This window comes from Gossypium hirsutum, chromosome A09 (assembly GCF_007990345.1).
Source record: "Gossypium hirsutum isolate 1008001.06 chromosome A09, Gossypium_hirsutum_v2.1, whole genome shotgun sequence".
NCBI lineage: Eukaryota > Viridiplantae > Streptophyta > Magnoliopsida > Malvales > Malvaceae > Gossypium > Gossypium hirsutum.
Window position 1 is genome coordinate 81496847 of NC_053432.1, and position 27896 is coordinate 81524742.

Consider the following 27896-nt stretch of genomic DNA (forward strand, 5'->3'; position numbering starts at 1 on the left):
TTTAGTTTAGTTTAGTTAAACTACCGTAAACCCTAATCATTTTAAATATATTTTCTCTAGCTGTTTAGCTCCAGCTCTCACTCGCGATCTTCACGGTTTTTTTTTTTAAATTTTAATTTTAAATTCCGATCTTTTTCCTTTTCGAAACTATTGGAACCCACCCATTGTTTGAAAAGGGAAGCGCAACAGAAACCCTAAATTCTCATCTCATTGAGCTGAATTCAAGCTGCTTGGGCCAACAATTTTTTTTTTGGTTTTAAATTCCCACTTTTAATCATCGGATTTAAGAAATATGGATCTTCCAGGTCTTGTTGTTGTTCTTCAAGCTGCACTTAATCCTAATCCTGCTGAACGCAAAGCTGCTGAGCAAAGCCTGAATCAGGTTTTTATTTTATTATTGGTTTTGATTATTATTTTTAGATAAATGGATTGATTATTATTACTAATTTTTAAAATTTTGGATTTTATTTGGTTTCAGTTTCAGTATACGCCTCAGCATTTGGTGAGACTGTTACAGATCATCGTTGACAATAATTGTGATATGGCAGTTCGTCAAGTTGCTTCTATTCATTTCAAGAACTTCATTGCTAAGAATTGGGCTCCTCTTGATCCAAGTATCAAAATTTCAATCAAATCCTATTATTTATTTTTTCTAAAAATATTTCTCAATATTTATGTTTATGTTCGTGTTTATGAATATGAATATATATTTATTTTGTTCTCAATAAATGTAGATGAGCAACAGAAAATTTTGCAAAGTGATAAAGATATGGTTCGCGATCATATTCTTGTATTTGTTACTCAAGTTCCCCCTTTGTTGAGGTACAATTGTCTGGTGTCTCGATTGTTTGCTTAGAACTATTTACTGTTTCATTGGCAGTGCAGGCAGTTGTAGACCGTGTGATTGAGTTGCTCTATGCATCAATAAATAATCAAATGGGTAATATTGCAGGGTGCAATTGGGTGAGTGCCTCAAAACCATTATACATGCTGATTACCCGGAGCAGTGGCCTCGGCTTCTGGACTGGGTGAAACATAATCTACAAGATCAGCAGGTTTATGGGGCTCTGTTTGTGTTACGCATTCTTGCTAGAAAATATGAGTAAGTATATACTATATTTTATCTATATTTAGCTGCATGATTTACTTTAATTTTTGTTGTCAGTTATTATCTTTGTATCAGTGCAATATTTATTTTGAATATAACTTGCTTGCTGAAGTGATGGGAAGTATTTGATTAATTCAATTCCATGGCTTTAATGCTTGATTGGAGTACATGTAGATGGAAGTGTCTACTAAGAAGTGTCTGATGTTTTAATTAAATAACAACTGTTCATTGTTTCTCTTAAGTTGGTGCATGCTATAATGTTGTTTCTCTTCAAATTTTCATTTCAATACTAATGTCATCAATTGCTTTACCATTCTAGGTTCAAGTCCGAGGAGGAGAGAACTCCAGTTCACCGCATTGTTGAGGAAACATTTCCTCATCTTCTCAATATATTCAACAGACTTGTCCAGATAGACAAACCAGCTCTGGAAGTAGCAGATCTCATCAAACTTATTTGTAAAATTTTCTGGTCATCTATCTATGTAAGTTTTTAAGCTGCTAGTTTCTGGCATATATCTGACCTTTTTATACTCTTTATTTTTTATTTTCTGTTCTCTCTTTTCTTTTCTCTTTCTTTTTAGACAATCTTTTTGGCATATTCATGAAAGGAATTTGTTATTTGAAATTATGCATGCTATTGTTTGTAATTGAAATGATCTTGACACAGTTTTGTGATCATAAATAATGCTATTGTTACAATCTTTACGGTCAATAAAATAGTTGGAAGTCTTACTTTTCTTTTTAGGCTGTTGCAAAATGGTACTCAGTCTAATGATAAGCAACCTAACCAATCTATACTAGTGTATTTCTTTTGGAGTTTTGAGGAAAAATCATTTACCAAATAAGTCAACAAAACTACTCATACTACAGTGTTTTTATGTCAACTACAACTAGTTTCACGTGACCTGTTTTTATAAGATTTGTCCTACTCATATGCCATCTTTGGCTTACTTTCTATACATTGCAGTTGGAGATTCCAAAACAGTACTTAATCCAAATTTGTTCAATGCTTGGATGATGCTTTTCTTTTGGAGTTTCGAGGAAAAATCATTTACCAAATATATCGACAAAATTACTCATACTACAGTGTTTTTATATCAACCGCAACTAGTTTCTTGTGACCTGTTTTTATAAGATTTGTTGTACTCTTATGCCAGCTTTGGCTTACTATCTATACTTTGCAGTTGGAGATTCCAAAACAATTACTTGATCCAATTTTGTTCAATGCTTGGATGATGCTTTTCTTAAATGTTTTGGAGAGGCCTGTGCCTCTAGAAGGCCAACCTGTAGATCCTGAGCTCAGGAAATCATGGGGGTGGTGGAAGGTGAAAAAATGGACAGTTCATATTTTAAATAGGCTATACACTCGGTAAGTTTTAGAATTGCAACATGTTTTCGGTAGTCTGATATGCCTCAAATTACTAATATTATTTGTGATTTTGGTGGGTTTTATAGGTTTGGAGATTTAAAGCTTAGGAATCCAGAAAACAGAGCTTTTGCCCAAATGTTTCAAAAGAACTATGCAGGAAAAATTTTGGAATGCCACTTAAATTTATTGGGTGTGATTCGTGTTGGTGGCTATCTCCCTGACAGAGTTACCAACCTTATTCTTCAATATCTAAGCAGCAGGTTTGGTACTTTATCCTGCATAACTGGTGTTTTTAATTGTCATTGCTTGGTGTAAGATGGTCAGTTATGCTTTTGTCAAAGCTTGCCAGTCTTTTAAGTAACTGGATCATCCAAATTTTCAAGGCTAGAGGTTGCCCTTCATTTAACCGGAAAGATAGCATTATTTTAAATATATTCTTTAGAGTATTACCTGTTTTTATCTCTCTATTCTTGAGCTTCTTATCTGATTTATGATGATCACCCAAGAAATTCTGACCATATCGTGTTACCTTGATAACTATGAAAGTTGTGTAGCAGTATGAATTAGATAATTTATTTTTATATACTGTGTAATTTTATCCTGTTTGTTACCAAATAAAGCCCAACAAGCCTAATTATACTTTTCTGCCTCGTGCTTTGTTGATGTAGTATTGTTTATCTGTGGCCTTTGTATTTGTGTCTAGACTATTGACAATGTTGCATCTTTTCTGATACTGCAAAGTATATTTATATTTGGAATCGTTAATAATGGATGTTGACTGGAAAAACATTTAATTATATGCAGCATCTCGAAAAATAGCATGTATACTTTGTTGCAGCCACAGATTGATGTTCTTCTTTTTGAGATAGTCTTTCCTCTCATGTGTTTCAATGACAATGATCAAAAGCTTTGGGAGGAAGATCCACATGAGTATGTAAGGAAGGGATATGGTAAGCTATCAAATCTGGTGTGCCTGTTGGAAACCTTGAATAAGCCACACTGATTCATGCATTTTATTGTTGTACTGCAGATATAATTGAAGATTTATATAGTCCAAGGACTGCTTCCATGGACTTTGTTAGTGAGTTAGTCAGGAAACGTGGAAAAGAGAATCTTCAGAAGTTTATTCAATTCATTGTGGAAATTTTTAAGGGGTATTCTGTTATTTTGAAGCCTAAAGCAGACAGGCAATATTGGGATTATTTAATTTTGGTTTGCATTTATTGTGTTGTATTCATGGTACAATTTTTTATTGTTCCAGGTATGATGAAGCACCGGTAGAATATAAGCCTTACCGACAGAAGGACGGTGCTCTCCTTGCTGTTGGAGCACTTTGTGATAAGCTGAAACAAACTGAGCCCTATAAATCTGTGTTGGAACATATGTTAATGCAACATGTTTTCCCTGAGTTCCGCAGTCCTGTTGGTCATCTTAGAGCCAAGGTTTTATTTTTCTTTTCATTTTTTTTTCTGGAGACATCTTAATGCTCCTACTTCATTGCTCTTTTTCTAGGTATCTAGCATACGTAGTCATTTCGATTTGAGAAATTTCTCATTCTTATGCTTTTGTGATTGTGATATTAGGCTGCTTGGGTAGCAGGACAGTATGCCCATATAAACTTCTCCGACCAGAATAATTTCCGCCAAGCATTGCATAGTGTTGTTTCTGGATTGCGTGATCCGGAACTTCCTGTTCGCGTTGATTCAGTTTTTGCATTGAGATCATTTGTTGAAGCTTGCAGAGGTATATAGCTCTTGCGCTTGAATTTTGTTTTATAATTTGTCCAAGTTGGATTTGGATTGAGCAAGCTTGGGACCAAATCTGCATATGTAGTTAGATTGCTATCACTGGTTACTATTTATGTTTGACTATTCCCTCCACATTTCTTCATTTATTGGAATATTGGCTGCTTAACAGAGAAGAAAATGTTTTATATGCAGATTTAAATGAGATTCGTCCAATTCTTCCTCAACTACTTGATGGTAAGTGGTATTCTAAAATGATGGTTGTCTCAAAATTAACTTCGCTGTAAAGACTGTTGCTGGCATTTTCTTTTCTTCTTTTTCTGAAAATTGGGATCATGTACACGATACATAGTTGCTCTTTATCATTCAGGCGACTTGGTCAATACATTCCAATTTCTTTCCTGCAGAGATTTTTAAACTTATGAATGAGGTTGAGAATGAGGACCTTGTCTTTACTCTGGAGACTATAGTTGACAAGTTTGGGGAGGAGATGGCACCATTTGCTCTTGGATTGTGTCAGAATTTGGTAATGCTCGTTTATATAATTTTTTAAATACCAAGTTTGAAATCGTCTGCACCTGAAACTATTTTCATGTATCTACTATCAGGCTGCTGCATTTTGGAAGTGTATGAACACTTCAGAAGCTGATGATGAAGCTGATGATCCTGGTGCTCTGGCTGCAGTCGGCTGTTTGCGTGCCATAAGCACAATACTTGAATCAGTTAGCAGGCTTCCGCAACTTTTTGTTCAGATTGAGCCAACTTTGCTTCCAATCATGCGAAGAATGTTAACAACTGATGGACAAGGTACATATGTTTTCTTCTTTTTCGCCTCTTGTTTCAATGATTCTTTTTAATCATTTCATATGCTTAAATATAATACATAAGAGCCTGCTACAAATGAGTTGACAAGTAAAATGAGGCTGGATTGAGTATTAAGTTTAAGTTGAGTTTAGAATCTGAAGTTTAGATGTGAACATTGAAATGAGAAGCTGCCCTAAGGTGCTTCTGCTTTTTCTTAAATTGTGCAAGTTATTAGGTCATTGATTTCACAGTATGCAACTTGAGGAGAAAGGGAAGCTTCACTTTATCCTTAGATATTAATTACTCTTAAAATACATTCATTTTAAAAATAAAATACGACTGTAGATCAAAGAGCATCCTTATAGGATTAGTCACTTCATACTGGTTTGGACTTTAGTCTGTATCAAACTATCATGACAGTTAAGAATGTGGTTAGATCCAGTAGGGGTTTGTATAGAATTCAATATATTGATAAACACATTTGCTAAAATAACCAGAAAAAAATTGATAATGGCTAATTGAAGGCTTGCTACAGGGAAGCCTATGCTCTGCTCAAATCATTCCCAGTATGGGGACTACGTGTGAAAAAGATTTGAGTTTTACATTTTTGCAGACTGAAATGTAAAAGTGAGTTGACAAATTTAGTTATTAAATAGTATATTTGCTTTTGGATTTCAATCATGCCAAATTTGTCTTGTATAAGACAGTGCTTAGCCTATATCATTGTATGTCATTTATTTTATCATTCTCTCTATTCTCCTGCAGAGGTTTTTGAAGAAGTCTTGGAGATTGTCTCGTATATGACCTTTTTTTCTCCGACTATATCCCTGGAAATGTGGAGCCTTTGGCCTTTGATGATTGAAGCATTAGCTGATTGGGCTATAGACTTCTTTCCAAGTATGAATCTATTTACATTTTCTGCTTTTCTTAGTTGCTGTTTTATTTCAACACCTGAATGTTCTAGAATTGTTGACTTGACTTTTCCTTTCATGCCCTTTTTTTTGGCCAAATTTCCTTTCATGCTTTTAATCAGTTCAAATGTTTTCTTTGTTGTTTAGTTATTAACTGAAATTGTACTGGAGTGACTAATGGATTTTCTTCACAGTCAACTGCATGATAATCTTCTGAGTGATACTATTGCTTTTTGAAAAAACAATATGCCATATGTTACCTGAACTTGTTGGTTTATGTATGTGTCTAAGATACACATGGCTAAATAAATTGACAATATTTTTGCATGTGTCTAAAAAAAACAATAAATTGAACTTATGGTTTATGCATATGTTAATGTTACTGTTACTGATCTGAACTTTGGTTTATGCGTGTGTCTGAAAAAACAATAAAAATTGAACTGTTTTTAACACAACAACTATCCCTAGTTTTGGGATCAGTTTGCCACTGCAATCTAGATGTCTGGATTACATTATCATAGAATGCAGATATTTCATTTCTATTTCTGTTTTATCTATGAGTTCCATATAAATATTTTACATCATAGCAGGAAGTGAGGAGTTTCAATCTTCCTTTATCCAATTGCAATTTATTGTTATCTATTTTGAAGTTGTCCATACTTTTTTGTGTTGTTCCTAAGTGGTATCTGTTTTCATGCAGATATTTTGGTTCCTTTGGACAACTATATATCCAGGGGAACTGCACATTTTCTTACTTGCAAGGAACCAGACTACCAGCAAAGTCTTTGGAATATGATTTCATCTGTGAGTTCATTTCTACTAATAAGATGCATGTAGATGGTAAACTGTCAGGAAAATGAACATGAACAATATACTTTTCAGTTTGTGTTTTATTTTTCAATATCTCTACCTTTATGTTGGTATCCATTTGGTTATAAGGACTATTCTCATTTTCTTTTTCTTTGGCAGGTTATGGCTGATAAAAATTTAGAAGACAATGATATTGAACCAGCCCCCAAGTTGATTGAAGTAGTGTTTCAAAACTGTAGAGGGCAGGTGGATCATTGGGTTGAGCCATATCTGAGAATCACACTTGACCGATTGCGTCGAACGGAGAAATCAAGGTTAAAATGTCTTCTTGTACAAGTGGTAAGGTGTCAGGACTGCCTTAGTTTTCTGCAAGATTATGTCATACTTCATATGCATATTGTCTTGGCAAATATTACACATGATGTTCCTCAATTATGCACCCACTCAAGCTAGTTATGCAATCTTTACAATGTATCAGAAAGCACTAGTTGAAGATCTTAATTTATTGCCAATTTAAGTTTAACACCTTTTTTATCTGTCTCAAATTTTCTTTTATGGGTTCCTGTTACAATGTTGAGTTAATGGTCAACGTTACTTGCTGTGAAGTAGCTAGTAATAGCAACAACTTTTGCTTTTTTAAATGTTAATGTACTCTTTTGGGCATACACCTACCTGTGGTTTTCTAACAGAACACTGGTCATTTTTATCCCAGATTGCCAATTCAGTTTATTACAACGCAGTATTGACACTCAGCATATTAAATAAGCTTTGTGTTACGATGGAAGTGTTCAACCTGTGGTTCCATTTGTTGCAACAAGTTAAAAAGAGTGGTCTACGGGCTAATTTTAAGCGGTAGGTAGTTTTTGTATTTGCTTTAATGCCTTCACTCTGTACAAATCTTAAGCATTATATCATTACTTCTATGATGAAATTTACCTTAAATATTGTCTGAGACTATACAAGTGATATGGATGCTACAGGGAACATGATAAGAAAGTGTGCTGCTTGGGCCTTACATCACTACTTGCACTTCCCGATGAACAGTTTCCCGGGGAGGCTCTTGAGCGTGTCTTCAAGGCCACCCTCGATCTATTAGTTGCATACAAAGATCAAGTTGCAGGTTTCTCTCTCTCTCTCTCTCTATATATATATATATGTATGTATATATATATGTGTGTGTGTGTGTGTGGAGGTGCACGCATGCATTTCATGCCTCGTGTGTGGATTTGCAACCAGTTCCTACACTTTTGGCATTGCCTTGCTGTCTTTTGGAGGTTTTATCCCCACATCTGTGTGTGAACAGAAGCTGCAAATGAGGAAGAGGTTGAAGATGATGATATGGATGGTTTCCAGACTGATGATGAAGATGATGCTAATGCTTCCGACAAGGAAATGGGAGTTGATGCAGAGGATGAGGATGAAGCTGATAACATCAGGCTTCAAAAATTAGCCGCCCAGGTATGCATTGTTTTGATCCTTTAGGTTTCTTGTTACTTGGCTTTCTATCCTGAATATCACAATTTAGCAGGGAAGAAAAACCCTTCCTTTGGCTGGCTAGAAATCTTAAGTGCTGAGAATGAAAATCCTTATTGCCCTTGGGAGAATGTCTGCACCCTTTAATGAGTCTTAATTTTATGACATATCCATGTAAATAACCTTGGACTTTCATATCTTCTCTTTGATTCCACCCAACATTGTTTTCTATAGGCTAAGGCTTTCCGTCCAACTGATGATGATGACGACGACTCTGATGATGACTTTAGTGACGATGAAGAGTTACAGTCACCAATTGATGAAGTAGACCCTTTTGTTTTCTTTGTTGATACCGTCAAAGGTAAAATGTTTTATTTGGCCTTTTCAGTTTGTTTAATGTTCATGTTCATTTTCTACTTTTTGTTTTGCATGGCATTGTCTGAAAGAGCAACTTTTTCTTTACTAGCTTTGCAAGCATCGGATCCTATCAGGTTCCAGAACCTTACACAGACACTGGATTTCCATTTTCAAGCTCTTGCGAACAGTGTTGCTCAGCATGCTGACCAGAGGAGAGCAGAGATTGAAAAGGAGAAAATGGAGAAGGCATCCGCCATCGCCGCTCCTTCTTGAGTTCAGATTGAATTTTTGGCTTGACCTATGAGGTATTGATGATTTCCATTCAATTATGGTTTTTAATGAAAATCAAGAGTTGTTTCTGGTCCAGTCAAAGCATTCATAGGTCCATATGGTCCTTGAAGGGTATTGAACCTCAAAAAGGTTTTTGAGGTTCAACCGTGTGGAGCTTAGTGTGTGTACAGGTCTCGATCATAAGCAAAGCACAGGGGGTTAGGGAATTCAAGAGTTCGCCACGTAGTCAGGGTTGTGAATTTTGGTCAAGTCTGTTAGAGTCTGGCTATTCTTTCGGCAGAAAATGCCAAACTCAACCACTGTGTTGTAGTCAGTCGTGTCATTCAGTCTCACTCTTTTTCTTCCCCCGTTTCTTTTTACTTATTCACATGTTTGGTCACTCTATCAATTGTTTCTGGCTGGAGGAGTCTGATCTTTCCTCACTGCCGGTCGGGTTGAATCATAGTCTCTTATGCTGTCTTCCTATGTTAATCAGATAGGCTATATATATATAGGTTATATAGAGGTTTTGTATTGATGATGATTTTGATGAAATGGTAGTCTTAAAAAAAATTTTCCAGGTACAGTAGTGAACCAATATCATGGAATACTAGTTTTTTTTCTTTCTTTTTTGCTTTGGGTTATGGAGAATTTGTTTTTGGGTTTCAGAGGGTTCTTATTAGATAACTTGGTTGCCTATTTGTAATAATATAATAACTAAAAAAAATTATGACAGTATTCTTTTTATATAATGTTGGATTAATGAAAAATAAACTGCGGCTATTATTTTATTATTTGTTGGGGTTTAAGCTAAGAGTCTACCTGGTTTCATGGTAGAATGTTGTCAATTTTTTACTACACTTGTTCAATTGAAAATTTTAACATAAACTTTTTTCTATTTATTATGAATTCGGCAATTTTGATTAAATTGTAGATTAAAACCTGAGGAAAATTGCAAGACAAAGCTAGTTGTTTATTAATAAATAAATACTTATATTTCATATATTAAAATCTCGTCAACAAGCACTAAATATCTTCTGCAACTAAAATTTTAGGTGTGCAAAATTACTTGCAAAAAAAGAAAAAAAGTTACAGTTCCACACTATATCGATCACACAATCGATATCATGAATTTCCCTTGCCTTTCTCATAAATGTTGTACATTGTATAGAATCTAAAATTACACAATGATCCTTTTTGAACAATATGTTGGAAAAAGGAAGAGAAAAACAAACTTTGCTAAAACTATGAGTACTATTTCAATGCCCATCCTACAAGCCACGAAATCAGGTCTTCCATCTTGTCATGATGTGTAGAAATGCATAGAATGAGCTTTCATAGTAACCAAAAACAAAAATTATATATACATACGTATGAAAATAATTGACAGTTGCCCAGGAATCGATAAAGAAATCAAACTATAGATTCACTGATACGTAAATATACATATACATGTATACACATATTATTAGTATAAAACATATCGAACCTCTGTAGGATCCAGCTGCTCTCAAGCACTTGTTGTAAGGGCTTGACGGCGATCATCTGTATGCTTTTGAATAGAGGGCAAACTGCTTCCTTAAATGAATTTGTTTCTTTGCTAATTAACTTCAGATCTTCTGACAACCCCACTATCTGAAATACAAGATGAGAACAATTCACCACAACTATTATTATTGGTTTCATAATATCATATAATAAAAAAAGCATACCATATATATATAATCAACCTGAGGATCCGGCTGCTTTCAAGAACTTGTCATAAGGGCTAGATGGCGGTAATCTGAAAGAATGTTGCATGTGTTCCTGTGAACAGAGGGCAATCTGTCCACTTATATGACCTTGAACGTTGTTAAACTCCGCTTTCTGAAATAGAACAATTCCCGAAAACAACTATTATTGGTTTCATAATACCATTAAATTGATTAAAATCATGTCGTAATGCATGCCATTTTGTAATATATAATAACATTCACAAATATTCTCGTATCTGGAACTAGACTAGACAAGCACAACTGAAAAATGTCTATTACAGGCATATGGATCCTAATAAACAAACCCAATTCTAAATCAAGGATGTAAAAAATGTATTTAAAACATTTAAGTATTCTCTTTCTCGGGTTTAGGGTAAATATCAAATTACCACCAAAGTTTAATCAAGATACATATCACGCTAGTTGGTTCACATATAACTTTTTGGTGAAGGAACCACATTTAATGCAAGCATCATAGCAACAAAAGGAATATTGCTATTTTAAACTACAAAAGGCACAGTTTGGCAGGTGCTTTTGCAATTTACATTTTTCCCCCAGAGGTAAGTGAAAAGCAAAAAACAGAAAATGAACAGAAAAACAAAGGACAAATAGCAAAAACCAAAAGCACCATCCAAACAAAACCTAAGATATCAATGCTATATAGAAATTGGAAGACATTTTTGGAATTCAACTTTTAAAAGAAAATTGAAATTATAAAACAGTAGAAAAAGTTTACGGTTGTTATTGTTCTCTATTTTCTAATAATTAGTGCTGTTCTATTATGAAAGGCAACGATTACAGGTTATGGTTTTGCTTAGGAAAGAAAGTGAAAAGGATTAAATGATAATTAAAGGTTCCATTAAAAAAACTAGAGATATTCTTACAGATGTTTATCATGCATATGCAGGCCAAACTCACCTCACTTGGTAAATAGAGAATTTCATTTTCAATTTCCTCTGAGGTTGCACTGGCTTCCTGTTGATGCTTGAAGTGATGAAGTATTGACATCTTCTGCTGTTTACCCATTACACTAGCTTCACACTGACTCTTCATCTGGTCATAAGGAATAGGTGCTGCAGAAACCGAAAAGCTTACAACTTGCCGGGCAGTTTCCAGAGCCTATTGGTGCAACAAACAGTTATAGTGAGAAAAATTGAAAGCTAGATAAATCTCTGGAGACATAGGAAGGGGAAGGGGAAGGGGGGGGGAAGTAATGATGCATAAAGAATGTGAAAATAGAAAACTAGTTCTCTGAGCTGAACAGCCAGAAAGGCTTGAATAGTTCCTCGAACTTAATATCAATAATCTAATTCAGGTCATCTCCACTTACATTCCTAAACATCCACTGAGAACAGTTGGGGGGGGGGGAGTAGACATATTGTCTGACAAACAGGTGCTTTTCCAAATATATTGCATGATAAGAGTTTCAAGCAGCACCAAGATCCGAATGGTCAATGGAAAAGAATAAACACATACCATCCTACCGTTTCCAACTTTGTTGAGAAATTCTAAATAAATAGAATAAATAAATATATTAAATAGAACTGCTCATCTTACCGAATCCAATAGCTCATTGGCACTTAAGACATCTAGTTCATTTATGGATAATGATGCTTTGCGACCTGACTGACTTCCATTGGCTTCATCTGTTACAGCAGCTAGAGGCATCTGAAAGTTAAACAATTAAGTTAACCACACAATATCGTAATGTTGTAGAGAGTGAATGTGATCAGAACAAGATCTACCTCATCAAATGACTGAAACTTCATCTGCGCAAGAGGAGAACATGGTCTTGACAACGGAACACCTAATGAATATGCATCATCGGGTGAAAAGCCCTCAAGAAGCTGTTTCTTTATACTTGATAATTCATCCTGGAAGAACACAAGAGATAACAATAATCATTTTGCAAAAACACTCCCATAGATGCTAGTAATTCCTTTTGCATGAAAATGGAACAACTTAGTAACATGCAACAAATTATCATTTTATCATAGCTATTCAAGAGTGTTGATAATGTCATTATTACTCTTACAAGCAACATATCTGAAAATGGGGAGGGGAAGGGGCCGGGGCAATAATTCACTTATGACAAGCAAATTACTAGTTAAGAGTAGATTCACTCAAATTTATCTGGTTCTTGTCTTCAGACCTTTTTTACTTATATTTCAACCAATGCAGTAGTTGCCACCACTCGAGTAACATTACTCCTAACTACGTTCTATACCATGATAATTGTTTCTAGTAGTTAACAGTAGCTCCTCAAGTAAAGATCTTTCACATAATATATTTTAAAGAAGAATCCCAAATTAATTAGTCTAAAGCACCTTTGGTTCAAAACTTCATTCCTTCAAGTAAAAAAAAGGCTCAACATTAATGCAACTGATAATGTACTGAAAGCCAAAGGAACCACTCCTGCATTCAACCTCCAATTGTAAATACTAATCATTGTCAATAGAGCTAGGGAAGCTAGCACATCATAAACCTCAGAATAAACGACTAATAATCAAGATACTGATGTATCACCTCTGATAATTTCTTAAATTTGGTCATGAAATGAGATATGACAGTCTCCTTCAAATGGAGGTCATCAAGCGTTATTGCCAATAGGGATTTTAACGCAGCATCTTCATCTTCTTTTGATCCATATTTTATATCAGATTCCACACATACAGCCTGAAGTCCAGCATCTTCAACTAATTTGAGATAAGGATCAATCTGTGAAAAGGGTGATAAACTCAAGTATAAGCAGAAGGCTCAGAAAAAAATTGTGCCGTTACAATAAAAATGACCTCTATAGATCAAGGATAAGAAACTGACCGTTTTATCTGTCAGAGATGCTTTAACAACAGGAATTAACTCTGGAAAATTGCCTGCCCTGGCTGAGAAAATAAGCATGTAGGATGCCAAGGTAAAGAGAGACCGTCTGCGAGATGGTTGCAAGCGTCCTTCAACATGCATGTAAGACACAAATGTCGGTAGAAGTTTTCACCAAATTTAACGACCCACAGAACTTGAGCAATTCCTAATGTTAATTTGCTTTTCAATTATTATTGTTTTTCCCTTGCTCCTAATATTGGAAAAAAAGGCTATTCAGTGTAAACCACTGATGGTAGCGTTATTATGTGCATGATTTAATAATTCAGAAAAGGAGAGAAATTTTCAGAGGAACAGAAGGTAGCAAAGTTATGTAAATGTTATACCGAGTGGCATGTTTGATGAAATAAGGGAGAAAATTGGGGAAATGAAGTTTGACTTCAGTAAATTCTAAAAGATCGACTCAAATTAAATTCTTTATGAGGAGACCAGGTTGGTTTAGTGATACCATCTGAGCCAGTTGCATTAAATACCAATAAAGATATCAATTTCCCTTTATGTTGATTGTGAGAAACATTAAGAGAGCATTTGAGACCAAATCAGCTAGGATCTATAAGGTTGGGGACGTATAAGGAATATTCTTTGGCATGCGTTGCATGTGCATGCATGCTTGTATGAAAAGAAAAGGCATAAACTTTGCTTAGCCACAGTATACTCTCCATTTGCAGCTTGAGATGGCTGAGCAAAATTAACATAGCATCTCTAAGAAAAAACAAGATCATGGAAATGTATGGTATAATCCAGTGCATGGAACTTCCAACTAACAAAATCGACAGAAAGCATAATCCTATTGCATGCATATGTGTCACACTATTTTCACCCTGTAAGAAAAAAAAATGACAAAACGATAGATGTAACGTACCTTCTTGATCCAGAGAGATACTCCGCAGGGAGAATGCCAACTGAAAACTCCGAGCTAGGGCCATGTGACCAGAGGTCTGTCATCAATTTATCAACACAGCAAGTTCAGAAAATAGCTACCAAAATTGGAAAGAGAGAAGCTCTACTAGAGATCAAGATATGTCAAAAATTTTCCATAGACAAAAAGCAAATGATAAAGGAATCTTCTTTATTAGAAGATCTAGGACATCCTCTTAAAAACACAAGGTAAGACCCCAATTCCATCAAAGCTAGCCCAATGACAAATCTAAATTAGTGCTTGGAACAGAAAGGCAGACCGTAGCCACTTTGAGTTCCTAGATAATGGTACATGGTGCAGGTAAATAGAAAGAGGTGATGAAGGAGCAGTCACCAATTTTCCACGTTCATGTAAAGAGTCATGGTGACAAGTAAGAACTTCTAATAATAATTGTAAAGGATGTTTGCAATGTCAAATTAAGCAGAGACTCTCACTAAAATAAATAAGTTGTCCATTCTTCTATTTTGGGTTCTAACATAATTTTTTTTAGTACCAAAAGTACAAATCATTTGTCATTTCACCATTGTACCCGTCATTAATACAGCATCACCGAAAACAAAATAAAATCAATCATTAGGTAACATCCTAAATGATTTTTCCCTTGTTAAAATTAGTTAAGTTACACTTACAGTAATATTTTACAGGGTTTTGATAACAAGTGCCCTAAGGGCACTAATTAAGGTTACATATTAGGCAAGTTACAATCTTCAATCCAATGTAATTCATCACATTAATTTAATGAAATCCTGTCATTGGAAATAGTAACTTACCTAATATGGTAACCTTAAAGAGTGCTCTTAGGTACTCAAGAACAAAACCCTATCATAAAAACCAACTATATTTCTTGAATCCTGTCCATTCACAAAGGAGACTAATATCTTGAAACAAAGGCATAAAAAAATCATGATTAACCTTGACTCGGGTAAACAATACTGCAATGCTATATGAACGAGCCATAGCCTCAAAATTTGCAGGGGTATTTTCAACAGAATTTGCCTGGACCCATATTGTTGAAAGCAGAAGACTCACTTGATGGCTACTTAATCGAAGGGAATTAAGCTCCTGAAAATTTAAAATATATAAGAATACTGAATAGCATCTCAATTGATAATAACACTAGAAACATATAGAAGGCTGTTTCACACCATTTTTCCATCACGCAGAAAATGCTCGAAGCTATATGAATGTCTATGAGACTGACGCATTATTGGATTTCTCACAGCCATATCTGATGCTTGGTTTCCATTTTCTTTTAATCTTTCATCAATGAATTCTACTTGGTCTTTACCTTTATCCTGGAAAGCAAAGCTCTGACTCCTTAGCTTCTTGGATGCACTAAGTGATAAGTCAGAACAAACAGCTTCAGGCGTTCTTTTATTTTGATCTGATGAAGATGAAAGCAAGGATGGCAAAAGCACAGCAGAAAAAATATCATGTGCCCCAACCCGTGTTTCATGGTCTGGATGGACCATTGTGTAGAGCAACTGGTGAAATAGAGCATCAGGGAAGGCCTGGAACATATTCTAATTTCAGAACTTGGATGCTCGTACAAGATAAGAACAAATATAGCAGTATACTACACAAGAAAACTTGCCTTCTTGTGATATGATATGTTTGGGATAGAAGAGATAATATCTGCAGTTCGATGAACAGTAGAAATAGCCGATCTGGCAACAATACTGTTGCTAGAAATATTCTCTAGTACCACAGCCATTGCATCAAGAATTGGTCCCACCTCCCCAACCTGTTACATAAATGCAGAAGAAGTTTCAACTAAATGGGGAAAATTTGAATAACAAGAAAAAGTAGCCTATGTAAGTATCTATAATCAGATTCAAGTAAAACTTGGATGTGAAAAAGAACATATTCCCAACCTTATTTGAGAGCTGTGAGATACACTTTTCTAGTCCCAACTGAAGATCAGTGTTATATTTATTATCGCCCCCAGAACTTGATAATTCAGCTGAATTTTGTAGGTATCTTCTTAGATGCTTCATCAAGTCAGTTATGGTACCAATAGTTGCTACTGAGGGCAGAGATTTGGCATTTTGTGCAAGTTGAGTAATGACATTGACAATGTTAACTTGTATATGAGGTTGCTTGGCTATGTTCTTATGCTCCATGTGCTTCACCAAGATAGCCAATAATACGTGGGACTTCTCTCCTGGAATTAAGACATAATAACATTATATCTATAAAAGAGTCATTAGAAAAAGTATATATTTATGAAGGGTACCCATTGAAACTCCAAAAGTAACCTGTTTCTTCCATTAGCAATTGCAAATACATTAGAATAGAAAAAACAATTCCATTCTCTTGAGACCAGTGATTTTCAGCATCAAAATTCTTAAGAACTGGTTCAAGAACACGTCGGATAGTTGTTGCTTCTTTTGCCAATCTGGCAATATTATGTAAGATAACCTTTGACCAGTAAGAAGGATTCTTGGAAGTATCCCTGTTAAATAGCCAATTGAAGTTAAGGATGATATTCGAACAAGAAATATATCCTAATAAATTGAAGGCAGCGTAAAATATACTTGAAAAAAGCCTCACATGGTAGGATCAAAGTCAGAGGAATTCTCAATGATATCTGGGAAAGGCGAACCATTTTCATCCACTTTACTGCCATTGACAGGTGTCATTTTGGTATCCATGTAATTCTCCAAGGTAACTGACATGATCTATACAAGATGGAAAAAAAACAATTTCAACGAAGAAAAGAGCCAGCTCCTACTGCACATCTGTTCTTCTAATGTGTGCTTTAGTTTTAAATATGTTAAAGGAGATTCAAGAGGCTAAAAGCTGAAACTACAAAATGGAGCTTTTATGAGGAGCTGACCCAGAGAAACCAATAGAGGTTAATCCAAAATTTGGATGGACAATTATACTTGGTTATTTGTAACCATTCCAAAACCCTATTTCAATATTTTTAATGAAGCTCCTGTTAGGCCAAAGAGACTTAACAATTTCAGATTTTTAATTAAGTTATCTAGGACTACAGTATACTGCACAGTTAAACTGCATCAGATCAGAAATGAATCGAAATTTGAAAATAGAAATGTAGGAAAAGGCACAATAAGAAGTGATAACTTACACTATCAAACTCCATTGATATATGAGACTGCTCGCCCATGAACGAGACCTAGGCACAAGAAGTGTATGAGTAGAAATTGAAGTGAAAGAAAACAAAAACGGGTAGAAAAATAATAAGTGAGGAAAGAAGCATAGCAAATGCAACAATGCTAATGAATAAAATATCTGAATAAAATGATCTTAAAAAGAAAAAATCAACAAGAAAATTTCAGGACTTGGTCTACTACTTTTCGGATTTGTAAAGACTTGTATGCAAATTGAACATATTAGAACATTAGGCTATTCATAGATTACTTAAAGCAGTAAGTTCAACCTAAAACACCTGATAACACTTTTGTAATGAATTTCAGATTTTCCCATCAGTTTATTCCTAAAACCCCAATATTCCGCTTCGCTCCACAAAAGCAAAGTGGCTTCTTTCAAATCTAGAAAGAACAGGGAAAAATAAGTTTAATTGTTTGAACTTTTGACTCATCTGAGTTCAATCTCAACCTAGTGTTACAAAACACAAACCCGCAAAAATCAAACCCATCAAAATATATTGTAGAAAGTTAGCCTCTCGGTTTGAAGGATGTCTTCTAACAAAGGGTTTTAACTTTTAATTGTTGCACAAAGGTAGAAGCAGAAGCTACTTGAAAATAATTAAACCAACCAGCTATATCATAATATTACTAGGCCCATACTGTTATAAATTGGTAGGGGGTAGTCACTGCCAATAACAAAACCAATAAATTCATTGGAAACAAGTCAAAATCAGCAGAGGAGGAAATCTGCAAAGAAGGAAAAGATTGGAAAGATATGCACACAACTCCAACAAGTATTACATACAAGAAATGGCGAGGAAAAAAGAGTGACTGCTTGCACAAGCATCTGTTCCACAGAAGAAAAGCTATGGCTATTTATAAATGTTAGTTTGAGCTAATGTACCACAAGACTTTTTCTGGGAAGAAGAGTTTTTTTATCCAAAAAAGATTCAAGATTAAAGAGAATAATACCATGGAAGCCAGCACTTTCAATCCTGCTGAACGTAAACGTAAAGCGCGGTCATCATCTCCATCCTCTTCAGCCAATTGACAAAGTTTAGGAATAAGGCCCTCTAAGTGGAACATGTGTGTACTGTCAATCTAGTTTCAAATCCCATACAATTAGAATAACTCCACTACTTACAAGCTAATACGTAAAAAGATTCTAGTTAGGTGGTATTACTATTATCTCACATCTGTTAAGTATTGGGTTTCCTATGGTCTTATATTAAATGTTGAGCCTCTTTGCTTATTGCTAGTTGATTTTAGATTAGATCTCAACAATGCTGTCTATTGTCTGTCTGCAATTAAAGCCTACAACTGAATGGGTAGAGATCATGTCCATTACCTTTTTATTCATTATTTTCCAATAAACTAATCATCAAAACTTTCAAAAGTGTAGGACCCATCCATGAATTGTGGAATTATATATGTTAATGGTGATTAAACTTTTATTGGATAGTAATGGATACAAAAGTAATGGAGGGAAGCCAGACTTCAACTAAATTGCTATGTAATAATTCTTCAAGAGGAGTTGTCTACTTCAACAACATAAAAGCAGAGACAGAAAGCATAAACTTCTGAGGGCTACTTAACAAATATTACCCAGTGACACACATAATTGTACTACACCATACTACTACACACCTGACTATTTACAAACTCTGCAAGAGCATCGCAACCTATAATTAGCATTTCATCCAGTCGGGTTTGCTCCAAAAGAGTCTGAATGATCCCTAATAAACTACTAGCAAAAAGTGCCCTGCAATAATAAAATACTCCTGAGTGTCACGTATGAAAATTATTGACACTAAAATACATTTACACTAAATGGAAAACTAGTAAACTAAAATCAATACGAAACAATGACTATAACCCTAAATACTAAAAACTTATAAAATTGAACATATGAAAATTGATCAAATTATTAGAATACTTCTCTAAATAATTTAATCCGTCAATAAGCATGATCTTTTCCTGCATCATGAACTTTTTCTTTTCTTTTTTTTTTTTCAAAACTTTAGTTAACTTTAAATAAATAACCCACAAAAGGTTTATTTAATATAACAAAGAAAAACCTTTTATGGAGGCATCTGCACAATAGTGCCATAACCTCACAACAAAAATATAAAAAGCATTAAATTATCAATTATCGAGCAAATCTCACCTTTAAACATTAAAACCTGAAAACTAAAGGAGTAATTGTATACATCTTTACACTACCAAGGCTTACATAGATTTTATAGTACTTGAGAGATAATTAATCATTGTTAACTAATTCAATTTTCTTTCAATGCAACCAAACACAAAGGAAAACCTCAAATGATAACAGAGGAAGTTAATCATTTAGATTATAAATTGATAGGCAGCTATCTTCTAATGTTTAATGCCTGCTAGAATTTGGTCTACCAACACAAGCCCCCTTCATTAATGGTGTGACAATAAAAAACAAAATATTATGCTCTAACATTATCTTATCTAAATTCAGTGGTGCATTCTTTGAAACTCCTTTACTAGATGCTCACACGAAAATCGAACTTGGCTAAAAAAATTGATTCTGCAAAATTTTTAAATCAATTAAATATATAAATTTCAACATACAAACTTACATCTGCTCCTTACATGTCGATAGCAGTTTTGTGTAAACACACAATACGACTTTCACACAACCAAACTTCTCATTCCGTAACCCCTTGAAAAATCTTTGCTCTAGGTTACTTGTAATCTGTGCATACGGAAAGATATGAAAAACAAATCAAGGCAGTTCACTGAAGTTATATGTATTACAGGATATGGTAAATTTACTCCACAAAGCTTCTAAAAATTTGATTGCCTGAAGATTGATGCCAATCAATATCTTTAATCAGTTTTCAACATTTCTTGACAAAATTTACCAGCATTTCAGAAAATAATCATCTTAAAAACAAGATTTAAATCCTAAACTACAAGAAGATATCAAACATAGTTAACTTTATTAAAAGTAGAAACCCCAATTATAGAAGAGAGTTAGACACCCACACTCTCATTAACGAGTTTCACATTTTCATTTAAATTAACAGAGTAAGCAGTTCCCAGAAGAACTGTGGAAATCAACACTGCAAACAGAAAATATGAAATATTTGAACACAGAGCCAACAAACTGGTGGAACCAAAAAGAAAATCCATATCAAATTCCACCAAAGGAAAAATGGAACAAAAGAAAAGCTATACCTTTGGTATTCGTAATGGATTCTTTGCAGCATATTCACAAAGCTTCCCAATTTTCCTATCATTCAGTACGGGTTCCTGTCAAAGGTAATTGCAAAAATGCTAAGCATACCAAGCACAATTTTTTCTTCCTTTACTATTTCTCCCCCTTTTTTACCCAGGGTCAGGGATAAGGTGGTACAGTAACCTTCAAAGAGGCCTAAAGACCTTGCAAGCATCATATGAATTCCCTAATTCCCAAATATCAGAAGAAACTAATAGCTATAAAGCCACTTCTTCGTCAACATTGGTTTCTTTAAATAATATAAAATACCACAAACATTAGAAATTTATGCAGGCCAAACCAAAATAGCAGAAGCAGTAGCTCTGATAGACCTTACAGACAAGTTTATAGGTATCTACACTTTCAAGATATGTTACCGATTACATGTATTGAAGTCGTCACTTGATACAAATAGGCATTATCATAACTGTATAACACTTGAATGAATTTAACACCATTTGTCATTAATCATTCAGTATAAGACAATGAACAGCTAAACTAATACCCAAATTCGAAAACCAATTTTTACTCGAATAACCAAGCATTAACAAACAACTAGTTGGAATTCCCAGAATTCAAATAAAACCTTTCACCATCGGATATCGATTACATGTATTGAAGTCATTGCTAGATACAAATAGACAATACCATAACCACAATGTACTTAACTGAATCTATCACCACTAATCACCAATCATTGAGTACAAATTTGCTCAAAAAACCAAAGCATTACCAAACAACTTGATACGAGTCACAAAAGCCCAAATTCTTGAAGGCGAGGCCCAATAAGCAAATTCCCAGCCCAATCAAGAAATCCATCCATACTTAGTTGAAAATCAGGCCAAATTGTCAAAGTGGCCCAAGTTGTAAAGTTTTATTTTTATTTTTATTTATTTATTTATTTATTTACTTAGTTTAAATTTTTATGTCAATATTCAGTCCAAGAGTCCTAGATAAAATGACCTTTGACCGAATTTCCATATTAAAATAATTAGGAGTTTTTTTTATTTTAGTTTTCTAATTAGATTAGGACTAGTTATAAGGCCTATTTAAAGGCATGGCTGTCCACCTTGTTAAACACTTATCATTATTATTAAAATTTCAGATTTGTTGAGAGCAGAATTTTCTTTGAGTTTTCTCCAAGATTTCTCTCTTGAGTTTTCTTTAGAAGTTGTTTTAACAATCTTGTGATTGTGGGAGCCATCTTCAACCTTCTTCTTGCCATTGATATTCTTTGGAGGGGAGATTAGAGCCGTTTGAAGGGAGTTGTGAGATCTTTCGAGATTTCAAGGCTTCTTAGGACTTATCTTTTAATTTCTTACTGTCAATTCTTTCTTTATTTCTACTTGTGCTGAATCATTATCTAATCTATTTTCTGTTCTTATTGTGTTTTCAGCCTTTTTCTATCTTAAGGAATCAGCCCAAAAATCCCCAATTTCTAGGGTTTTTCTATACTCTTTTTGGGTGAAGTTAGATTGTCGAAATTTGGGGAAAACTATCTTGGTGTTCAATTGGGCAGAATCACAATCTCCTTGAGGGTTTCAAGAACCCTAACACTTATTTCTATTCTCAATTTGATTCTTTGTTGATTTGGGGATTTTATTTTAGATCTGAAAATTCAAAAATCTAATCTTTTAATTTTCTGTTTCGTTTCAGATCTAATTGTTTAGGGTTTTCGTAGGAGTTTCTCGTGACTTGACAACTCGATCTTGGTCCGCGCGCAACCCCGTATCATTTGGTATCAGATTTTGGGCGTTTTGGGTGTTCTTAGTTGATTTCTAAACTGATCTCTATTTTTTAAATTACAAACAGCAGTTTTACCCAGAAAAATTGTTCAAAAAAAATTCATTTGAGTGGGTAAACGTTGTCCGATTGATCTGAAATTTTACATACATGTTTTTGGCACTGTGATTGAATATAAAAAAATTATTCCCGCAAAAAAATCAGTCAAAAAAGTCAAAAAAATAAAAAAATACGAAATTCAATAAAAATTTAAAAAAAGATTTAGCGGGTTGAATTTGGTGCCCAAAATTTCCAGATCAAAAATTCAATATATAAGGACACTCCAGATTTAATTTCGTGATTTTTGGAGATCGGGAACACCTCGAACGAAGTTGTCAAGTTACTCCGCAGTTTTTCGAGTTTTCTGTTTTCAGCAATTTTTATTGATTCTTAGCTGTAGGTTTTCATTTGTTTTCCTTTATTCTTCCTTTACGTTATCTAACACCTTCTTGTTTCTTGTGTTAGTAGGATTTAAACGTGTGCACAACTTCTTCCTCGGTGCAACACGAATCAATTGGTGTCTCGTCAGTTTTTGGCATCCTAGTGCAAATTAGGATTCTTTGGTAGTTTGGTTCACACTCTCTAATTGGTTGATATAAACTCTGATAAAGAACTCACAAGATTGAATTCGACCTCATTGAGAATTTGATTTTTTCTTTTTGAGTGATTAACAGTGAGGTTTGATAACTTTTATTTTTGAGTGTTGAGTGTTTTGCAGGTTTTAAAAAAAAATGTCTACAGGTGATAATACTAGTGACATATTTAAAAAATTCCAACAACAGTTGGACGAACAGGCTGCTGCACTTCGAGCGTTGACTGCTACTATCAATGAGGTGCGGTTGAATCAAGAGCCTCAATATCGAGATCAAATTAAAGACGATGTGGATAACCAGCCTCCTGCTCATAGGCGCGCTCCTCGGCGTGTCCCTAGAACTGATTATGATCTTCATGATCGTGGACAACCCTCTTTAGCAAAACCAAAGAGCGAGCAGCAACGAGAACATCTCTTTCATACTCGCTGCCATGTACAAGGTAAGCTTTGTAGAGTTATTATTGATGGTGAAAGTTGCTCGAACGTAGCCAGCACGACGATGGTGGAAAAGCTTTGCTTAACCACTACCAAGCATCCACGACCTTATCAACTACAAGGGCTTAGCAACGAAAGCCAATTTAAGGTCACTCAACAAGTGCGCATCGCCTTTTCTATCGGTAAATATCAAGACGAAGTCGTGTGCGACGTAGTACCTATTCAAGCCTGCCATTTATTGCTAGGAGAACCATGGCAACTGGATCGAAAAGTCACTCACGATGGTCGTACCAATAGGTATTCTTTCAAGCATCAAGGAAAGAAACTCACCTTAGTGCCGCTCACTCCGGAACAAGTCCATGAGGACCAAATCAAACTGAAAAATTCTGTTAAAACAAGTGAGGAAAAAGAAAAAGAGAATGAAAAAGAGCAAAAAGAGATTGAGAGTGAAAAAGAAATTGAAGAAAGAAGAGAAAATGAATTAGAAAAAGAAACAAAAGAAAAAGACGTGGAAAGGGTAGTGAGGAATGTTTCCACTAACCAAGATATGAATTTTTCTTGTGTTGCTACTTTTCAGGTTCCTGAAAGATCGAAAGATAACTTTCAACTTCAATACCTCTCAAATGAAAGACGCTTTCATACGATCAACTTAGGCAAAGATGAAATCACACTACATGATCCCGAAGGTAAGCAAGGTAAGGAAATTTTAGAAACCGAGTCCAGTGCAGATTTGAAAATTATTGATAAAACTTTTGGTGACTTAGTTCTTAAAAGATCCCCTCATTTTGATCCGATTAATTGTTACTCTTCGATTGTGGTTGATAAAGTCATTACGAAAAGAAGCGTGATTTGTTATTCTCTTGATTTACCTTGTGTAAAATCCTCGAATTTGTCCAAATCTGTTTTGGAGAATAAGGTAACGAAATTTTCCAAATTTGTTTTCAATTTATATTTGTGCCTTAAACAGTTTATGTGGTTGTACATGAAGTTTGAGTTCCATTTGACAAAGGTTAACTCAACAACGGAGATTCGACTACACTATGCCCCCGATGAGCGAAGGTTTGTTTTAAATGAAAAAGGTAAAATCGACCCTTATTCTTCTGCTTATCGAGGTAAGATGCTTGAAACCTTTGAAACACTTTTGTACTCCTCGGATAGTGATAAAGATCGTGTTGATGAACACTTAGATCGAAACGTGCTTGACTGTCCTATTTTATTTATTGATGATCTATCTGTTTTGATGGTTGATAAAAAGATTCTTGTTTTTGATAATGCATGTGTGAGTGAATCTATAGACCGTCGATTAATGCATGGTATGATTATGCAACTCTGTGAACCATGTGAATCTTTTCAAATACCTACTTGTGACGATTATGTTTACCATTTGATTTATTACTCGCAATTTATTCATGGTTTGTGGGAACAATGTGAGACGACTGAATGCCTTAAAACATGTCCATCTTTGTTTCAAATATTTGACGAGGCAGTGGTGAGTAAATTAGATTGTTTGCATGGTAATCTGAATCTGTCCATTCACATGCGTTATACCTGTTCTGTTATGCTTATGATTGGACTACAAGCTTGTTTCCGTTGCTATTTACTATCTCATGGCTATTCTTTTCAGTGGACTCAATTGCCATTAGTCCCGTTCGATAGAGGAAAGTCGAGTTCATTTGATTTTTTAGATTCGAGGACGAATCTTTTTGAGGAAGGGGGGAATGATACGAGTCACAAAAGCCCAAATTCTTGAAGGCGAGGCCCAATAAGCAAATTCCCAGCCCAATCAAGAAATCCATCCATACTTAGTTGAAAATCAGGCCAAATTGTCAAAGTGGCCCAAGTTGTAAAGTTTTATTTTTATTTTTATTTATTTATTTATTTATTTACTTAGTTTAAATTTTTATGTCAATATTCAGTCCAAGAGTCCTAGATAAAATGACCTTTGACCGAATTTCCATATTAAAATAATTAGGAGTTTTTTTTATTTTAGTTTTCTAATTAGATTAGGACTAGTTATAAGGCCTATTTAAAGGCATGGCTGTCCACCTTGTTAAACACTTATCATTATTATTAAAATTTCAGATTTGTTGAGAGCAGAATTTTCTTTGAGTTTTCTCCAAGATTTCTCTCTTGAGTTTTCTTTAGAAGTTGTTTTAACAATCTTGTGATTGTGGGAGCCATCTTCAACCTTCTTCTTGCCATTGATATTCTTTGGAGGGGAGATTAGAGCCGTTTGAAGGGAGTTGTGAGATCTTTCGAGATTTCAAGGCTTCTTAGGACTTATCTTTTAATTTCTTACTGTCAATTCTTTCTTTATTTCTACTTGTGCTGAATCATTATCTAATCTATTTTCTGTTCTTATTGTGTTTTCAGCCTTTTTCTATCTTAAGGAATCAGCCCAAAAATCCCCAATTTCTAGGGTTTTTCTATACTCTTTTTGGGTGAAGTTAGATTGTCGAAATTTGGGGAAAACTATCTTGGTGTTCAATTGGGCAGAATCACAATCTCCTTGAGGGTTTCAAGAACCCTAACACTTATTTCTATTCTCAATTTGATTCTTTGTTGATTTGGGGATTTTATTTTAGATCTGAAAATTCAAAAATCTAATCTTTTAATTTTCTGTTTCGTTTCAGATCTAATTGTTTAGGGTTTTCGTAGGAGTTTCTCGTGACTTGACAACTCGATCTTGGTCCGCGCGCAACCCCGTATCACAACTAGTCAAAATTTCCAGAATTCAAGTAAAATATGAGAGAGTATGAGCTAAAAAGAATACCTGATTATGGGGAAAAATGTCAGATAGTAACTTCTTGTATCTTTTAACAGGCTGTCTTGACCTGGCACGCAACGAAGGGCAGAAGAAACAGAGGTTACCGCAGACAGGCAAAACCCGTCTTGACATTACCCCCATTTTCTCAACGGGGACTCAAATAAACACTTATCTGAAAAATCCAAATTGACAATAAAAATTAAACTAAAAATTCATACCAATAATTGAAAAACCTAAACAAAATTTGCCAATTTACTCATTTGATCATTAAGAATCAAATTCAGAACAACACCAAAAGAAAATTAACTGAATTTCTACCACAATGTCCTTATATCCAAGGTAGAATTTATGGTTCATCAAACTTTAAAAAAAAACAATAAAAATAGAGATTAGAAGCAAGAAATGAAAGCAAAATTACAGAAAATTGAGAAAAACACACCAATTCAATTGGTCGAGACGCCTAATTACCAAGAGGAACTAGCCCGTCGGATCCGCATTAGCTTGAAAGCGGATGAGCAATTAAGAAACAGTTCAACTAAAATAATTCCAGAATTAAAAAAAATTGAATTCATTCTACTTTTTAAAGAATAATAAAAACAATTAAATAAATTTGCCATCAAATTAAATTAAAAATTGGAATTCATTTTACCTCAAGAAATTGCCAGTTGCGGGAAGAGACGAGGCTTCTCAGGTCTCCCCACTAGGCCCAAACTATGATTTTTATTATTATAAAAGTAATTTCATTTTAGATAATTTTAAAATTTTTGATAATCACTGTGTTAAATTAAAAGAACTATGAGGATAAAGTTACGGACCCCGTTGGCATTCGATAAGTAAGGACGTCCACGTGTAATTTTCTCATTCACTAAATCATGTTTTCCGGTGGCTGTGGTTGTAATTATGGTATCTCTATAACAACAATATAAACTGAATAATTAAACAAAATTGCACTACGGTTCCGAAACTTAAGAAATTGTTTGTCTTTGTTTTGAATTACCCCTAAAATCTTATTTAATATAATATGTTACTACAAAATAACAATAATTATAATATGGGATAAATCCCAAATTTATACATAAATTTTGATTAATATGCAATTTGATATATGAATTTTAATTTGATATAATTGTATACATGAAATTTTGATTGTGGTTCAAATGTATATTTGAAACTTTAATTTTGATTCAATCATATACATTTAAAGAAATAAACACATCAATTTATTTTTATATTGGATAAATATAATTATATGTGTATGCAATATACAAACATAAAATTATATTATATCAATAATTGTGTTAATAATTTATGAGAATTAAATCAAATCAAAATTTCAAGTATAAAATTGCATAAAATTAAAGTATATATATAAAATTACACATTAAATTAAAATTCATGTATAATTTTAAGATTTATCACTAAAATATAATCAATATAGTTGTAACGCCCCTAACCCGAATCCGTCACCGAAATAGAGTTCCGGAGCATTACCGGAGTTACCGATTCATTTATCAGATATTTCATTAATCCAATATCTTTTCTTTTCCACGTTCAAGT

General features: G+C 34.2%; 2 protein-coding genes across 11 annotated transcripts; one reads left to right on the forward strand and one right to left on the reverse strand.

Annotated features, from left to right (window-relative positions):
• On the forward strand, nt 1–11680 carry LOC107957173 (importin beta-like SAD2). Of its 2 annotated transcripts, XM_041077174.1 has the most exons (23): nt 1–382; nt 479–614; nt 735–822; nt 953–1102; nt 1428–1590; nt 2293–2477; nt 2564–2737; nt 3282–3427; nt 3508–3631; nt 3739–3919; nt 4061–4220; nt 4418–4459; nt 4630–4748; nt 4831–5029; nt 5792–5923; nt 6638–6741; nt 6907–7086; nt 7460–7599; nt 7728–7867; nt 8051–8205; nt 8455–8581; nt 8687–8882; nt 11509–11680. In XM_041077174.1, exons 1-22 carry the CDS (start codon nt 293–295, stop codon nt 8848–8850), a joined length of 3099 nt encoding a protein of 1032 aa, XP_040933108.1. In that variant the 5' UTR covers nt 1–292; the 3' UTR covers nt 8851–8882; nt 11509–11680. The 2 variants fall into 2 exon arrangements, with proteins under 2 accessions (XP_040933108.1, XP_016748112.2); XM_016892623.2 differs by lacking the exon at nt 11509–11680 and having other exon boundaries at nt 8687–9641.
• On the reverse strand, nt 9973–27070 carry LOC107957174 (protein SEMI-ROLLED LEAF 2). 9 transcript variants are annotated; one of them, XR_005901384.1, is made up of 22 exons: nt 26779–26903; nt 26346–26511; nt 20724–20798; nt 20123–20238; nt 19161–19275; nt 18486–18614; nt 17492–17539; nt 16951–17078; nt 16656–16852; nt 16272–16561; nt 15992–16141; nt 15543–15908; nt 15310–15459; nt 14341–14416; nt 13422–13549; nt 13128–13319; nt 12347–12475; nt 12159–12269; nt 11520–11720; nt 10578–10713; nt 10337–10482; nt 9973–10146 (listed from the first exon to the last, which is right to left on the reverse strand). XR_005901384.1 is itself a non-coding variant. In XM_041077176.1 (21 exons), the coding sequence occupies exons 2-21, from the start codon at nt 26478–26480 to the stop codon at nt 10448–10450; spliced, it is 2907 nt and encodes a 968-aa protein (XP_040933110.1). In that variant the 5' UTR covers nt 26481–26511; nt 26989–27070; the 3' UTR covers nt 9973–10447. The 9 variants fall into 9 exon arrangements, 8 of the variants coding, with proteins under 8 accessions (XP_040933110.1, XP_040933111.1, XP_040933109.1 ...); XM_041077176.1 differs by lacking the exon at nt 26779–26903 and adding an exon at nt 26989–27070 and having other exon boundaries at nt 9973–10482; XM_041077177.1 differs by having other exon boundaries at nt 9973–10482; nt 10560–10713; nt 26779–26904.
• Between the last annotated feature and the right edge of the window lie 826 nt (nt 27071–27896).